Source organism: Lutra lutra, chromosome 4 (assembly GCF_902655055.1).
Source record: "Lutra lutra chromosome 4, mLutLut1.2, whole genome shotgun sequence".
In the NCBI taxonomy this organism is placed as follows: domain Eukaryota; kingdom Metazoa; phylum Chordata; class Mammalia; order Carnivora; family Mustelidae; genus Lutra; species Lutra lutra.
In genome coordinates, this window is record NC_062281.1 from 179109308 (window position 1) to 179122662 (window position 13355).

Genomic DNA, 13355 nt, shown 5'->3' on the forward strand with positions numbered 1-13355 from the left:
CCAGAGGTTGTGTGAATATCTTCCAGGTGTGGCTCACATAAAATGAAAGAGTGACTTGAGCATGATACAGGGATGGATTTTTCCAGATGACCTGTTACAGTGATAACAATAATAATAGTACTGGTAATAATTACCACTGTTTATTGGCTGCTTTCTAGGTACTAGGCCCTAGGCTAAATGCGCCACACGCATCATCTCATTTAATCCTCACCACCACCCTGAGAGGTATTATTACCATACTCTAAGAGATGGTACATATGGGGAATTACCTGTCCTAAGTCCCTTGGCTGGAACATGGCTGTCCGGGTGATGAGCACCAGAGTTTGGTGGTGAGGAGCTCACTGTGTTTGGAGGCGTCTCGGAGCAATCATGGAGGGCTGGGTCCCTTGTAGCTCTGACAGCAGAGATGGCCACAGCCCCACATTATAGGAATCACATACGGCATGGGAGACATCGCTCCTTGAACTGCTTGGGGTAAGAGGGATCCCACCTCCAGGTGGGGAGAAGATGGTCTATGTGAAGCAAGACGCCTCCGTGATGGGTTCCAATGGTGTTTCTGCCACTGTTTTCATAGCTGTGCAACTCAGCAAATCCTTTCCTCTCTCAGAGCCCCCAGATCCTTCTCTGTAAAGCTCAGGTGCTTGCAGGGGCCAGGCAGGTAAGGTTACAAAATGAGAGCAGTGAGAAGAGGCTGGGAAGTCATGGGTGACTGGTCTGAAATCAGTCAGCACCAGGTAGCCATGACTGTGCCAGGACCTAGGCTCAGTGTCCCCAGATCTAATGACTTTTTAAGAGAAGCCAGAAATCCAGAGTTACACACTTGCGCTCCCAAGCACTGGCAGGAGTTTCAGAATCATTAGAAACATCCTGTGGGTTAAATTCTGCTCATGGGCAGCCAACCTGTGCCTTCTGAACCACCGATCCTTCTAGCTCCCCAGTTCTGTGTTTCTGTGGCTCTCCTAGGGCAGTGGTTCTCCACAGCACTAACATCACCTAGAACTTGCTAGAAATGCAAATCCTATCCTAACTAGACCTGCACTGTTAGAAACCTAGTGGTGTGGGCCCAGCAACCTGTGGGTCAACCAGCCCTCTATGGGATTCTCCTACAAACTAGTTTGAGACTACTAGCCTAGAGCAAACAACAAACAAAGAACAAAATAAAAACAAAGGTCAGCCAACCAAAGGTGTGCTGCTTACAAGGACTAACAAACTACTCTCCAGGAAAACAAAGCCCCGATTGCAGATAGTGGCCAAGTGCAAGCCATCCAGGGACTATCACTGAACTGGGAGTTGGGAAGGGTTGAGAACAGGGGCCAGGATGGGACTGTGGAGGACCAAGTAGTTGTCCCCTCTCCTCTGCAGGAATCCAGACAAGGGAAGGGCATAGCGACAGAAATGACACCTCTTAGGGAGGCCTCTGGTCAGCTGGAAGTCAAGGGCAGAAGCTTCAGGGAGGGACGGACCTGTGGTCCCCTTTACCAGCTGTGTGACCTTAGGCACAGTATACTCAAACTCCTCGAGTTTCAGTTTTGGTCTGCATGATGGGAGGATAAGATCTGTGTCGGGGGGCTGCTCTGAGGATTCAGCAGGGAATGAACACCCTCTTATCTTCATGATGATTCTTGCTACTGTGGCTTCTACAGGAAAGAGGGACAAAGGACTAGCTGGGAGTCAGACCACTCAGTGTGACACGTGGAGCAACTGTTTATGGGCGTGGCGTCATTGAGCCAAGGGGCTGGCTTTTCATTCACTCCGCCTACAGGGTGTTTGTTGAGTTCCAATGAGGGAAGCAGATGTGAGCGGGTCACGTGCTGTGCTTGCGGCTGGGAGGGGGTGGGGTCCCCCCCCCCCCCCCCCCCCGCCCCGCCGAACTGTGGCATTTAAGTGGTGCAAAGACACACTTAGCTAACCTTGAATCATGCAGACCAGACACTGTGCTTTAATTATTCAGTCTTTTGGTTGCATCAGAGAGAAAGGCTGCACTCAGGTGCTAAGTGTCCTCAAGCTTGTGCCAATGCCAGGTTGGCAGGCCGCCAAGGCAGGCTCCAGCTGAGATCTAAGCACTCAGGCTGCATCTGCGGGAGACTTTAGCCACACTTTGTTTGCACTGCATCTTTTATAGTTACCTCCCATTTCTCTAACATATTGACTCAAAGTTTCCTTTTAAAGATATTTATATAAAAGTAAAAATAAGTCCACTCGAAGAAATTTTAAAAAACTAGTATCCTTGGAATGTCAATATGGCCAAATTTGTGAAGGTAACCCACAAATGCCAAAATTTGGGAGAGATCTGCCTGGTCTTCGTGGGTAGAAAGGGTTTGAGTCCCAGGAGCCACTCATGCCAAGCCATGTGACGTTGGAGGCCCTGGTTCAATTTTCCAAGCTGGATCTCCCCATTTGTGAATTAGGGACACCAACAGCTTGCCCAGAGGGCTGCTCCAGCATCATGTGAAATCACATAGTAAACACGGGGAGCAGAGGGCATGATGCAGGGAAGCCCACCCTGCCTGGGGACTGTCAACATGGCTGGCTCTGTGCCATCCATTGCTGCTTTCAGGTGACATCAGGATAGAGTGAACTGGGGGGTTGGCAGTTAGCAGATTCAGGGTCAGCTTCCATGCTACCATTTAATGTCACTTAAAAAAACAACAACAACACATTTTTGTAGTATAATCTACAGCCAGAGAAGTACAACTATCATCAGGGCTCCACTTGGTAAATTTTCTGACACGCCCAGGTAATCAGCCCCCAGAACTCCTTCATGTCCCATCCCAGGGTACCCATGAACCTGACTTCCACCACCATCCATCAGTTTTGCCTGCTTTTGTCCTTCATGTTCATGGACTCCTAAAGGAAGTCTGTGGCTGTTGTGTGCCTGGCTTTGACTCTATTCTGTAGTTGTGAGACTCTCCCACATTGTTCATTTTTATTGGGGTAGTGGGGTAGAGTGTAGAATTGTGCTTGGGTTTACTTCATAAGGGTGACTGAGTGATGACATGGAGAGGTCAATGTCATTGATGGAAAAGTTTAATGTTACAGTTCTCCTGGAAATGAGAGGCACAGCACACCATATAGGGCCCCACAAAACCTTATCAACCCAGGGACCAGGCAGCCTAGAGAGAGGGGAACTGAGACTATGCCTTCAGGTGGATGGCAGTGGGGGAATGGGGGAATGGGGGAGTCCCCTGTTGGGCAGGAACTGAGAGCATATGTTAGAGTTTGTGGTTGGGGGTTTATAATATGAATTTTGCACTCCCAGGAAATCTGACTTGCTGGAGAGAGAGCAGTAAACAATTTCAGCCATTAGTTGGGCCTTGTGATAAATGAGTGCCATGTAGACAAATACAGAATCTAAGAAACACAGTTAAAATAAGTGTTCCATTGTGTGAATACGAAACAATTTATCCATTACTGACAAGCATTTGGGTTCTTTCCAGTTTGGAGCTATTATGAACATTCTAGTATTTCTGCTATGAACATTCTAGCACTTTTTTTTTAGAACATACAAATGCTCTTCTGTTGAGTAAATGCCTAATAGCAGAATTTTTGGATCACAGCATTCATATAATCCATTTTAGAGGATATTACCCATTTCCCACTGTAGTTTGTGCCAGTCCAATCACCCTTGGCACCCAAGAGTTCCCTTTCCCTCATATATTCTCCAAACCCCATATTTTCCTTCATTTTAAGTTTATCCAATTAGGCATCAAACATCACTTTAATTTTAATTTCTCTGATGACCGATTAAGTGCAACAATTTTCATATGCTTTCTGGACATTTGAACAACTCTTGTGAATTGTGAAATGTCTGTCCAGGTTCTTTTGCCCATTTTTCTCTTGTGTTCTGCCTTTTTCATACAGATTTGTAGGAATTCTGGATATAGAGTCTGTGTCATATAAATGTATTGTGAATATCTTCTCCCATTTTGTGGGTTATATTTCACCTTCTTAATAGTATCTTTCGATGAACAGAAGTTCTTAATTTTAACACAGTGCAAATCATCATTGTTCCCCTCAAGTTTGTGGGTCCTGTTTAAGAAATCTTTGCCTACTGCAAGGTCAAGTAGATGTCCTCCCAGGCCACTTCATAGTTTAAAATGAGGTCTTGGGATCGCCTAGGAGAGAGGACAGGGAAGTATGTTCAACAGGGGTGGGCTGGGGAGGTGAGCCTGACAGCCATGCTCTACTCCATCTTGTCCTGATGGAAATAGAACTTTCATCTTTCATCTTTAATTGCCTCATGAGGGAACAGAGAGGTTAGGTGACTTGCCCAGGATCCTGCAGCTAGTGACAGTCCTTGGAATTGAACTTGGGTTTTCTGCCTCCTGGTCGGGTTGATCATCTATTGTTTCCGAGAATTGAAGTCAGCCAAAGAGAATCTTGGAATCCCCTCTTTCCCTCCTTCATGTCTGTGGAGCTTTGCAGGAACACGACAGTGGACTGTGTTACCTGGGGAGAGGAATTGTTCTGGTAGCCCTTCCTGACAGCGTCACTGCTGTTGCAGACAGTCCTTCTTGACCCCAATGAGCTCTGCAGTCTTGATTCCTGAATGTGACCACGTCCTACTTTGTCAGTTCTAGGATCGACATCCAGTTGTTCTTTGGTGCTGGGACACTCAGCTTGGCCATGGCTTCAGGTCTGATAGCTGGGGTTTTGACAGGTGAGTATGAGACCACCCTTCTAACCCCATGGCCCAGGGCACAGGACTTGAGGCCAGAGGGCATCTGGCCCATGGCCACATGTGTCTGTGCCCTCCCCTTCCCTGGTGAACCCCCGCAGCTCAAGCCAAATGATGCAAAGGGGCTCAGACCTTGATTAACCACAAAAACGGAATCACATCATTTCAGAATTAGAAAGGCCCTCAGAGGTTACCTGCTGGAGGTGTGGACTCTGAGGATCAGAGAAAGTAAAAGGCTTTCTGGAGCTTACAAGTAGCAGGGAGTGGCAACAATGCAGCCTCTTGAGCCCAGGGCTGGTGATTTCACCCAATTTTGTACAGTGAGCCAAGGAAACCCTTATGCCAAAAAGTTTACCTTCATTCCCTGAGAATACCCATACTATTATTTTGTTCAGCAAGTATTTATTCAATAGCTACTATGAGCCAGGGCGCTATTCTTAATAGGGACGCAACAGTGAACAAAACACATTCCCTGATCTCATGGAGCTGATATTCTAGTGGAGGGGGAGGGGACAATAAACAGATAAGTAGAGTGTTTACTATGTCAGAGATGGTAAGTGCTATAAAAAGAAATAACTCAGGGTAGAGTTTCACTTCATTTCATTTCATTTCATTTCATTTCATTTCATTTCATTTCATTTCATTTCATGGGATGCTCTTTTAGAAGGTTGGGAAGGGAAGACCTATCTAAATAAGTTGACCTTTAAGCAGAAACCTGAAAAGGAAAGAGGAAAGGAGACATACCATGTGTTTATTTGGCAGAAGAGCATTCCATGAAAAGGAAGAGCAAGTGCAAAGGCCCTGAGGCAGGAGCAAAGCATGCTTAGTATGGTGGATATGGATAGAGTGAAAAGGAGAGTGGCAGGGCTTGAGGACAGAGTGGTAACAAGGAGCCAGATCATTCTGAGAGATGGGGAACCACTGGAAATCTTTAAACAGAGGATTGAAGTATACTTTTGCTCCTGCAATATGACAGAATGGCAAAGATCCTTAGACAGTTACTAATTTGCCAGTCTTATTTATATGCTAGGAGAAAATGTGATTTCTGTCCAGAAGTGCTCACCTTTATTCTACAAACAAATAGCCTTATTGGTTAGACACTCATATACTGTGTCCCTAAGAGGGAATGAATACAAAAGAAGAGACAAAATAGAATAATCAGACATAAAGGAGTTGTGTGGCATTGGGCACATTAGTTTAGTCTCTCTGGGCCTTGGGTGGCTTCTCTGTAAAATGAAAGGATGATGGCTTCTTTTCTGCTCCAAAACATGTAGAAAGGTCCTTTTTGGAATTGCCTGGGCGACTTTAGAGAGCAAGACTGATTAGAATTGCTCTAATGTACCCACTGGCCTCAACTTTCTGCAGTCAGGGTGATTGATTAAATACAGATGAGACAAATACCTCCCTCCATAAGTTCACATTCCCTTCGTGGTGGCACTGTAATCCTGAGTAGGGTGACCAGATTTAGCAAGTGAAAATACAAGATGCCCATTTTTTAAGTTCCACATTAACTGAGCATCCTGTATTTTATCTGGATATTTTATCACCTCCTCTGGACTGTGACACCATTCACCATTGTCACTAGTATTCACAAAGTGAAACTGACTTGCACTGTTTGGTAAAACCCCTCAGAGGGTTTTGGTTTTCTTTTTTTCTTTTTCTTTTTTTTTTTTTTTTTTTTTGTCTTTTTGGTTTTTTATGCTTGCCTGGAGTTAAAAAAGAGAATAGAATATTGTTTCTTTGAGAGTTAAGACCAGGAGCATCTGGGTGGCTCAGTGGGTTAAAGCCTCTGCCTTCGGCTCAGGTCATGATCCCAGGGTCCTGGGATCGAGCCCTGCATTGGGTTCTCTGCTCAGCGGGGAGCCTGCTTCCCTTCCTCTCTCTCTGCCTGCTTCTCGGCCTGCTGTAATCTCTGTCTGTCAAATAAATAAATAAAAATCTTTTAAAAAAAAGTTAAGCCCAATGAGCATTCCTCTTTACATGTGGCTTTGAATGTAAGAACACTGGTGAATAAAAAGAACATGAACAATGGAAGGGGAAAGGAGACCACCAGGCAGCCCAGATAGCATCAAGTTGACCCCCTAAAGCTGAGCATTTTGCTTGCCAGGAGGTTCCTCCGATTTGGGACCTGTCTACACCGACATAGGAAATAATCCCCCCCAAGCATGGTTATTGGGTTTCCCAGCTGTGACCGATTAGAAATGGCAGGTTAGAAGTGGGACAGGTTTCTAGAGGTAAGGCCCACTGGGAGAAGTGAGAGGTGAAAGGAGACAGCCTAACAGAAGAAAAGAAATTCTTAAAGCCCGACACTAGAACATGAAAGCTTGAGCTGCTAAACACCAACCACCCTCAACAGCTACGTATTTCCTCTGCATTAGATAGCGCATTTCATAAATGGACATTCCTAGCAATTGTTCTGATTTAAAAAAAAAAAAAAACAACAGTCTAAATGTGTTTAGTGTTATGTCATAAGACAAGAAAATATATTTTGGATGCATTTTCATCAGTGGTGAGTAAGCCTCTGCTATCTGGAAAGTTCGTGGAGGTGTTTGAGATTATTTCTGAATAATCCCAGCTAAACGAGGTGTGCTGGTTACACCCTACGTGTCCATATTGGTTAAAAGTGTGCATTAAGGGGCGCCTGGGTGGCTCAGTGGGTTAAGCCGCTGCCTTCGGCTCGGGTCATGATCTCGGGGTCCTGGGATCGAGTCCCGCATCGGGCTCTCTGCTCAGCGGGAGGCCTGCTTCCCTCTCTCTCTCTCTGCCTGCCTCTCCGTCTACTTGTGATCTCTCTCTGTCAAATAAATAAATAAAATCTTAAAAAAAAAAGTGTGCATTAAAAGAGGAAAATGTGAATAAGTACACGCCTACTCTTGTTAATCTTACTACTTAATACTTGGGGACCGATCACCATTAAAAATACACAGATACATCTATCAACGGCATTTCCCTGGTTCATATAGAAGTTGAGCAATCCCTTCGTGTATCCTGGGAAGTTCGGCCGCCTTTGCACCGCTGCAGGAATATGCAGGGCCAAGCTCTCTGGGCAGAGGCTGGATGGGTGAAAAGAAGAATAGGCACAAAAGCAAGCTGTTATAAACTACTTTCCCAACTACACTAGTGGCGTCTTGAGTGGAGGTCACAGAGTTTATTGGAGCCAGCAACGCTGCACTGACAGGAACGTGGAATTGGAGTTGCTGTCCATGGTAGCTCTTGTATCAAGTACACATCAGCTTTTCAGCGGGAGCGCTGTCTGACAGGGCTCTTATATTCCAACTTGGGAAGCATGTCAGATCGGTAGCTACTGTACATCTCTCAGTATCATCTAAATCCTTTGGAGATAATTGCTCTCGCCAGTTTTCTTTTGAGAGATCTCTATAGAATTAATAAGGCTGGTCCAGGAAGGCCAGCGCTTTAATTTGTCCGTCTTCTGGCTGTAGAAGAAGAAGGGATTTTTGTTGAGCTAACCATAGCTGGCCTATGATATTTTGATTAATTTTGAGGTAACAGATGCTGTGCTCTAAAGATTTAACATCTAAATATTGAATTTTAACAGGTTTGGTCTTAAGCCTCAAAATATTTAAGGCACCTCCTGCAGCCAAACATTTTGATGACCAGGCTTTCTGGGAGGTAAGATTTTGAACGTAATGTCATTGATGCTGAGTGAATGAACTTAAAAAGATATCTGTTACATCTATATATAGGTTGACTTCGTGTTTGTGAGAACAAACTAGAAACAAAAGTGTGTGTGTGTGTGTGTGTGTGTGTGTGTGTGTGTGTGTGTGTGTTGGTGAGGGCTGGGGGAGTGGTAAAGGTTACCATTCCCCTGACGCCTCAGTCATTGAGGGTCAGAGATGTGAGAATGGCCACTGGCCTTACTTCCCCCATCTGGGGTCATCAGCGTGGGTAGGTGGTTTGCCCTAAAGGCCATCGAGTCATGCAGTGCCCGAGCCAGCAGGTCCAATCTCATTCGACAGACGCACTGACCGGAGCCATGACCGTCTGTGTTTTCTCAGCGAGTGTGCGTCAGAGCTGGATCTAGAACACAACTCTTAACACTCAGTAGCCAGTGGACACAAGACCACTTGTACTGTAGGAGTCCGGGATCATTTAGCCAAAGGACAGAGAGCTCGAACAACGCGGCTGCTGCCAAGGGTCTCTGTGTCCTGTGTAGCATTTGTTGTCATGACTAGTCTAGAAAGAGGCTCTAGGGAGAGGTTCCCTGTCACCCCACTGCACACCTCCCTTTAACCAACACTCATGGTTCACCAAGTACTCTGATGTGTCGCCTTACATAACTCCCATTTGATGCTGAGGCTGGCTGGGCAAACATTGCAAAATTATAAATTGGAAGTGGAGGCTGACTGAGGTCAGACTAATGCCCAGCATCATCCCTTTGTGAGCGGCAGAGATAAGACCAGGAACTAGACCTCCCGAGTCCCAAGCCAATCCTTTTTCCACCTGGCATGCCTAGATACTGATCACTAGAGGGACAGAGAACCAGCCTCATTATGGGCCTTGGCATTAGTGTTTGTAGAGAGAACCTGCCCTTTCTTCTCCTCTGTCTCTTCCTTTGTCTCTTCTTTTTCCTCTGCTTCCTCCTTTTCATGTCAAAGAGCTTTACGGAGGTCTAACTGATTACGACACACATATTTAAAATATACAATTTGATATATTTAAACATATTTATATGCCCATGAAACTATCATATCAGTCTTTTATCAGTCAAGATAATGAACATTTCCATTGCCACCATGTTTCCTTGCACCTCTTTGTAACTATCCTTCCCTATCTACCCTATTCCATCCCAAGCAACTGCTGAACTGCCTTCTGTCCAATAGATTCATTTACATTTTCTATAATTTTATATAAATGAATCACACAGTACATTCTTTTTCTGGCTTCTTTTACTCAGCATAATTATTCTGAGAGTCATCCACGTTGTTGCTAATAAACGGGCTCATCCTGTACCAGCATCTCCCTATAGCCAGTCTCTCTCAGTCCCTGCAAGCGTGCTTGCCCCTTTGGTGGTAGCAGGGTTAAATCTAGTGAAAGGACGCAGAGAACTGGTTTAATTCATCCGTTCATTCCACAAGTATTTATTGAGTAACCCCTCTCTACCAAGCATGCTGCTAATTAGCCAGGGATGCCACAAACAGGACCAATATCCAGCTCAATTATTTGAGTTGCAATAAATATTTGCTGAATAAATGAAGGGAACTTGAGGAACCTAGCCTAACGCTGGGCACTGCAGCAGCAGGTGAAGTGGAACCCTGGGTATGGACCTAGAATGGGAAGACGTGAATTCCTCCCCATTCTGCAAGGTCTCATGGAGGCAAGTACCATGACCTTTCTTACTGGTAAAATAACGGTAATCTTTGTTCTACCTCACTGGGTTGTTTCAAAGACCAAATGAGGTAATAATGGCTGTAACTACATTTTGTAAACTATAAAATGCAAAGCACTACACGAACAGGAAAGCTTATTACTGGGAGTTTAGCCAACCACGAAGGAATACGTAAGCATGACAGTTATCATCTATCGTAATCCGATGGGTTCCAATTTTGTGTTAGATGCTTTTTGGCATTATCTGATTTTATCCTTACAATAACCCTGCACAAGAGTAAGCATCCCTGTCTTAAAGATGAAGAATGGGGTGCCTGGGTGGCACAGTCAGTGAAGCATCTGATTCTTGGTTTCGGCTCACGTCATGATCTTGGGGTTGTGAGATCAAGCCCCACGTCGGCTCTGGGCTCAGCACTGAGTCTGCGTTATGACTCTCTCTCCCTCTCCTTGTGCCCCTCTCCCCACTACACTCTTTCTCTTTCTAACATGAATGAGTCTTTGAAAAAAAAAAAGAGTCACTTGTCCAAAATGACAAAGCTAGTAAATGGAAAAGGAGGAATTTGAACTGGTATCTGTTTGGCTCCAAAGAAACAGCTGCTGCTCCTGGAGGACAGTTACTTCTCCCCTCCTTCCCCCACTATTCTGATTAATCCTCTTACAGCTGAGCAGAACATTTATTCAGCAGTAGAACACAGCTTTCATTGGAAAAGCCAAATATCCATTAAGAGGCAAGAATTCAAACTTCCAAAGCTGATAAATCCAGGGGTAATTTTTTTTTCTTTTTTTGGTAAACCATCCAAAAAGACATTTTAATCATTATCGAATGTCATAATGCATTTCAGAGAACCAAAGACCTGGGGATTGGAAAGGATATTCCTTCCCTTGTTGCCCAAACCATCCCTGGCAGTTCACCACTCCCCAAAGGTACCCCTGTCATCCTTGGATGATTCTATTACTAATTAATCATTCATTCACTAATTAACTCCATTTAATGACTTACCTAATATATGACAGAGCTCTTGTGTAAAGAGTTGGAGAGCTAAATCTAAATGAAATGCAGTTCTAGCTCTCAAGGAACCACATACCCTAATGCTCTGTCTTCCTTTAGATTACAATGATCCTTCTGCAGATACTGATTTATAAAAATTCAGTTCCTGACACAATTTTTCATAAACTCCCGCCTTCAACTTTTTATTTCAATTTAATAACCCGTGGATTTTATTTCGTGCTTTCCAAAGCACAAGGACTCCCCGACATACACTCATTAAAATTAATTCCACAGTTAACCTTTCTGAAAATAGGTTTTTGGTGAGTCTATTGCAGACAAGCCCCTGTCCTGGGTACTGTGTGGGGGATCCGAGAAACTAGGGCTTTCACTATATAGGACTGGATCTTTCTCTGTGCACAGCTCTGTTAAGCACTGAGGGAGTAATCCTGGCAGCAGCTGCTGGACAAATGAAAGAAGGGAAAGACCATGAGTTTGGGGAGGTCAGGGAATGTGGAACTTGGGAGTTGTGTTGGACTTGGCTAAGTGGCAGGAAGTGAAAGACATTCCAAGCAAGGGGCAGGTTGTGAGCAAGAACCGGAGAAGCAGGAGGCAACCTGGCTCAGCAGCATGGTTGGCGAAGGGAAGGATGAAAGGTAGGCATGAGCCACTTGACTCAGCCTCCAGGCATTTGGAGGCTCCTGAAAGTTTAAGTGGGGAAATTACAGGATAAGGTTTTTAGAGCTGAGTAAAGACTGAGCTCGTGGGATGGATTCTGAAATGAGCACAACATGCTGAAGTTCATCCATTGGCTTCTGAACAAGTATTTGCAGTTTATTTTTAAAATGATTTTATTGCCAAGAAACATAAACCCCACCACTGTTTTAGCACATAAATACCCCGGAATGTGTTGAGTCCCTCCTGCTGTGTTAGGCAAAATTCTCAAGAGCTAGCCTCACCACACTGGCATCACCCCTGCTTCTGATTTCAGATACATGTTCCAGACACACAGTAAAGATCCAACAAATGCTTGTTCAACAGAGATGAGGAGAGCAGGTTTCTAAAGCAGAGTAGGAAAATAGATTAGGAGCCTGTCAACAGACTCCTCCCCTCTTGGAGAGGTCCCTGAACACAGCCTTGTTCTGGAAGGGAGTGCCTTCAGGGACATCACTTTACTTCTCTAAAGTAAAGTAAATTACTTTACTACTCTCTTTTCTTCATTTGTAAAATGAGATCAAATTCCACATTGTGGAGTCAGACGGATCTGGGTTCTACCACCCCTTGTTCTGTGATCGTCAGAGCCCCATTGTTCTCATCCCTGTGGAGATAGGAACAGTAATATCTCACCAGGTTGTTTTAAGGGTTAAAGGGAGATGTATGTGAGATGATAGCACACGGATCCTCAAAAAACACCCCATAAGTGTTAGCCACTCTGATTTCCACTTCTACAACTCTGTGGCCCATGGTACTAGATGCAGTGATTTTATGGCACGGTGGGACGTGGCACCCACTAAGAACTTAGGAGATGCTCAGCTTGCAGAAGAGAAGACCCAAAGGAGATCTAAGAACAATCTTCAAATACTTCAAAGATTATCATGTAGAAAAGGACAAATATTTGTTTCCTATAGGCTTCTCCAAAGAATTTAACTAGGCCCAGTGGACAATGCTGTATAAATTGCTAACAATTTGAACTTGTCTGCAAAATGGAATGAATTACTTCATATGGTAGTGCATCCTCTATCACTGGGGACATTCAAACAAAAGCCAGATCACGATTTACCAATGACTCATGTAAAGAGCTGTAAGATATGAGATCTAAGAGTTCTTCCCATTCAGATTTTGCGGAAGACGCTCTAAGACCTTTGTGATGACATATTTTTGTCAACATGTCAGTTTCCAGAGATTAAGCCAGAATCAATATGTGTGTAAATTTTAAGATCTATAAGGGTTCATCTGTAATAAAAATGTTTGCTTTGCTTTCACAGTTTCCTCATTTGGCTACTGGATTTTAAGCAAAACCATTCAACAAAAACAAGGCCTGTCTGAAAATGAGACAACTTCTTTTCACTGTTGCCTCCCCTTTTTTTGTGGATGACACTCATTACAGCAAAGTCTCCTTATATACAATGAAACAAGGTCAAAGAGATGAATTTGATATTAAAAAATAAGATTAAAAATGTATTTGAATGGTAATTTCATAATAGTTTAAAATAAATGTTTGGTTTCATTAAAGATGATGCTATCAGTATTTTCTTGGGTGCAGACATGCAGTTAAGGTATTGGTTCAATTTTATTGACAATTCTTAGATTCTTTCTCATGCTTAACAAAGCATGCTACGCCACCCA

At 44.1% G+C, this 13355-nt stretch overlaps 1 protein-coding gene across 3 annotated transcripts in view; it reads left to right on the plus strand.

The window, feature by feature from the left end:
- LOC125099264 (RH-like protein) overlaps positions 1-13246 on the plus strand; it is a 37106-nt gene extending 23860 nt beyond the window's left edge. For 2 of the 3 annotated variants that reach the window (XM_047728722.1, XM_047728724.1), the window contains 3 exons: positions 4575-4660; positions 8235-8308; positions 12995-13246. In XM_047728722.1, the coding sequence (XP_047584678.1) occupies positions 4575-4660; positions 8235-8308; positions 12995-13021 (187 nt within the window). In that variant the 3' untranslated portion in view covers positions 13022-13246. Of the gene's footprint in view, positions 1-4574; positions 4661-8234; positions 8309-12994 lie in introns of those variants that run through there. The other variant, XR_007127073.1, reaches the window with a different exon arrangement.
- Positions 13247-13355: the final 109 nt, after the last annotated feature.